Raw genomic sequence first — 2967 nt, 5'->3', positions numbered from 1 at the left:
AAAAAGGTGATTTATTTTATGTTACAATATAAAGCTGATTTGTCATAGTTAAAGAATTATATTCTTTTCAGCGTATAATTAATTATGTTAATTTTAGTTCACAATTAGTATTACAAATTAATATGTTAAAACTAACTGGACATTTTGGTTATTCACTTTGAACGTTGTGTATTTATATTTAATTTATAAATATGAACGTATAGTATGGATAACAATACATGTAGAAGCAAAAGGGTTGCTACCAAATGGCACGAAGGGATGAAGATACTTGTTTTAGTGTATAGCAAGTGTATGTTTTGCAATCGTTTTGCTTTTTATCGATTGAAGAAAAACTTAATAATACGATTGTCTCAGATGGTGAATTAGTCTTGTGCAAATTGTCTAATGATCTGAATGAGTAGATATTCTCAAATTATAATTTATAAATAAATGGTTTTCAAATAATTGCATTGTAATTTGTGATTAAAAAAAAAAAACAAGATTGACTAAATAGGTGTGCATTAATTTGGCTCTGCACGAAAAAAGCTCGTCTTGTGTGGTCTGGTAGTCTAATGACCGAACGGTAGCTATGAATGCAAAATAAAAACTTTATGTGAGATGTGATAGATTTTGTGATTAAAAAATACACTATCCTACACTATAAATAGTATAATAGTCATAGTATTATAACTACTATCACCACCTATGAGTGAAAACAAAAACCAGTAGATTGAATAGCATTAAAGATTTCTGTTGTAAAAGCTGATTTAATGCTGCCCCATCTATAAGTAAATAGCGAAATAATGCATAATAAAGTACGGAGTTTCACCACTGAGTGCCATCTGTGAATGAAAAACCAAATGTTTCCAAGAGTGGCAGACTTTATTATAATTTTTTTTCCGGTAAGTATTCAACTAATAACGAGTGAACTAAACCACCTAAGCTTCTCAAGCTGGGTAATCGGTCCGGAGGGGGCATAAAACCTTGATCCCACCCCCAAACCCAGTAAGGAAGGTTAGATCATAAGCATGAATGAAGTAATAGATTTTTAAAAACTTGTTTTATAACTCTGAAATTGGTGGCGCCATCTATGATTGGTTAGCTGAACTTTAATTTTAGAAATACAGATTCTATATATTCATACAAATTCATCATTCAACGTCACAGATTCCTGTAAACTGAACAATTATACATTCATTTGTAAATGAATTCAAGGTCATAGAAACAAAATGAATCTGAATATGTTTATGTAATTTAAGATTCATAATTTAGTATAGTAATGCTGGTTCTTTGGAAGTATGAAGTTTGAACTCGGTGGCGCCATCTATGATTGGGTAGCTGAACTTCAATTTTAGGATTACAGATTCCTGTAATAAATTACAGATTCCTGTCCCCTTAAGATTCTTTATTTAAGATTCTTTCTTTCTTTCTTTCTTTATTTAAGATTCTTTATTTAAGATTCTTTCTTTCTTTATTTAAGATTCTTTATTTAAAGGTTTTAAGCTTGTAGGGCTGGATAAATGGGTTAGAAGGNGGCAACCGGTACGGCCACAACTACGACGAAAAGAGTCCCGTCCACGAGCGGAGGCCGAGCTGAGAGGGCTAAAAGACGATTGCACGAGACAGCGAGTGTTTCTAACCAAAGAAAGTTAAAGTTGCATGTCTTTTTTATAGACTTTGATTGCATTTTGACCAATTTGAATTTGGAACGCGTTGAAAAGGGCAAATTCAGACTTCCTTCGAAGGAGAAAGATCGCACAGACAATATCTTAAAAAGAGCATTGGCCGTGGAACAAGGTGATTCGAAAGTACCCTCACTCACTGAAGAACATCCTGATGGAAGCTTTAATCTTCAGCTTTGTGGAATTCAACTACAAAAAACTAAAACAAAATTTAACAATATTTTATTTAGACTCATATTACTTTAACGTGATGGGTAATTATTGTGACTAACACTAGTACTACATAGATATTACAATTTTTTAATAACCAAACTAGACTATTGTTACTAATAGCTAGTGTAGCAGTCATAGATAATGGATATACGAAGGGTAAGCAGTAGTCAACGAGATTTTTCTACATATATATGCCTAGTTACCAGCANTTAAAATGAGCATTGGCCGTGGAGCAAGGTGATTCGAAAGTACCCTCACTCACTGAAGAACATCCTGATGGAAGTAAGGACATTTCTATATTTCTTTTATCTAATTAACTTTTTTCTTATTAACAATTCTTATGGAAAAATTTAATGAACACAAGAAAAAACATGATAAATAAAAGGGTCTTCCTATATTTCTTTGTCAAAAGTGCCTCCGCTATAAACTTAGGTATTTAGCTTTGTTGTAATGTAGAGGAGGTTAATAGTAGTTGTTACAAAGGATATTGTCATTATGTTTTGGTGATTAATGGTGATATAAGCGCCTAATAATGACTTTTTCAATGCGCTACGATATATTTAAGTAACTTCTAAACCTAGAAAAATAAAACCAGGAGGAAAGGTTGTGGTACACTCGAGTTTATTTTATAACGTTTTCCATGAAACAAGTCTTACCCTGCTTTCACACAGACGGTTTTCTAACGGTAACCGTGCCGTGCCGTGCCGTGCCGTAATTTCATTTTGCTTTGCGTTCACACTGCACGCGGTTTTTCACGGTTTAGTTTTGTTTTGATACATGACCAAAATGGACGAAAGAAAAAAACGCATGTTGTTACTAATTATATGGCATAATCGCAGAAAAACACAAAAAACAAGAAGATTTTGGATTCATCCACTACTTGAAAACAGACAATTGATGGGTGAACTTGTAACATTATTTCATGAGCTACGAGAGGATAGCTCCAAATTTTTTAATTATTTTCGAATGTCCATTAGGAGTTTCGATGAATTATGCGTAAAATTGCAAGATGATTTAAAAATTAGTAATAGTCATCAAAATTAATTGACAATGATTACGCTTTATTTAATATCAAGAGGGAAATAAAAAAAAA

At 32.4% G+C, this 2967-nt stretch overlaps 2 protein-coding genes across 2 annotated transcripts in view; both read left to right on the top strand.

The window, feature by feature from the left end:
• Positions 1 to 2967, top strand: part of LOC108742654 (muscle M-line assembly protein unc-89) — a gene marked incomplete in the record, with an annotated part of 13645 nt that overhangs the window by 7838 nt on the left and 2840 nt on the right.
• The window catches only part of LOC112904544 (serine/threonine-protein kinase PRP4 homolog), a 3910-nt gene continuing 2220 nt past the window's right edge, over positions 1278 to 2967 (top strand). The window contains exons 1-3 of the mRNA XM_025974752.1: positions 1278 to 1313; positions 1509 to 1776; positions 2112 to 2156. Of these exons, the coding sequence (XP_025830537.1) occupies positions 1278 to 1313; positions 1509 to 1776; positions 2112 to 2156 (349 nt within the window). The remainder of the gene's footprint in view (positions 1314 to 1508; positions 1777 to 2111; positions 2157 to 2967) is intronic.

This window comes from Agrilus planipennis, unplaced genomic scaffold (genome assembly GCF_000699045.2).
Source record: "Agrilus planipennis isolate EAB-ADULT unplaced genomic scaffold, Apla_2.0 scaffold173, whole genome shotgun sequence".
In the NCBI taxonomy this organism is placed as follows: domain Eukaryota; kingdom Metazoa; phylum Arthropoda; class Insecta; order Coleoptera; family Buprestidae; genus Agrilus; species Agrilus planipennis.
Note: the sequence above shows the minus strand (reverse complement) of the source record. Positions and strands in the feature narration are given on the sequence as shown.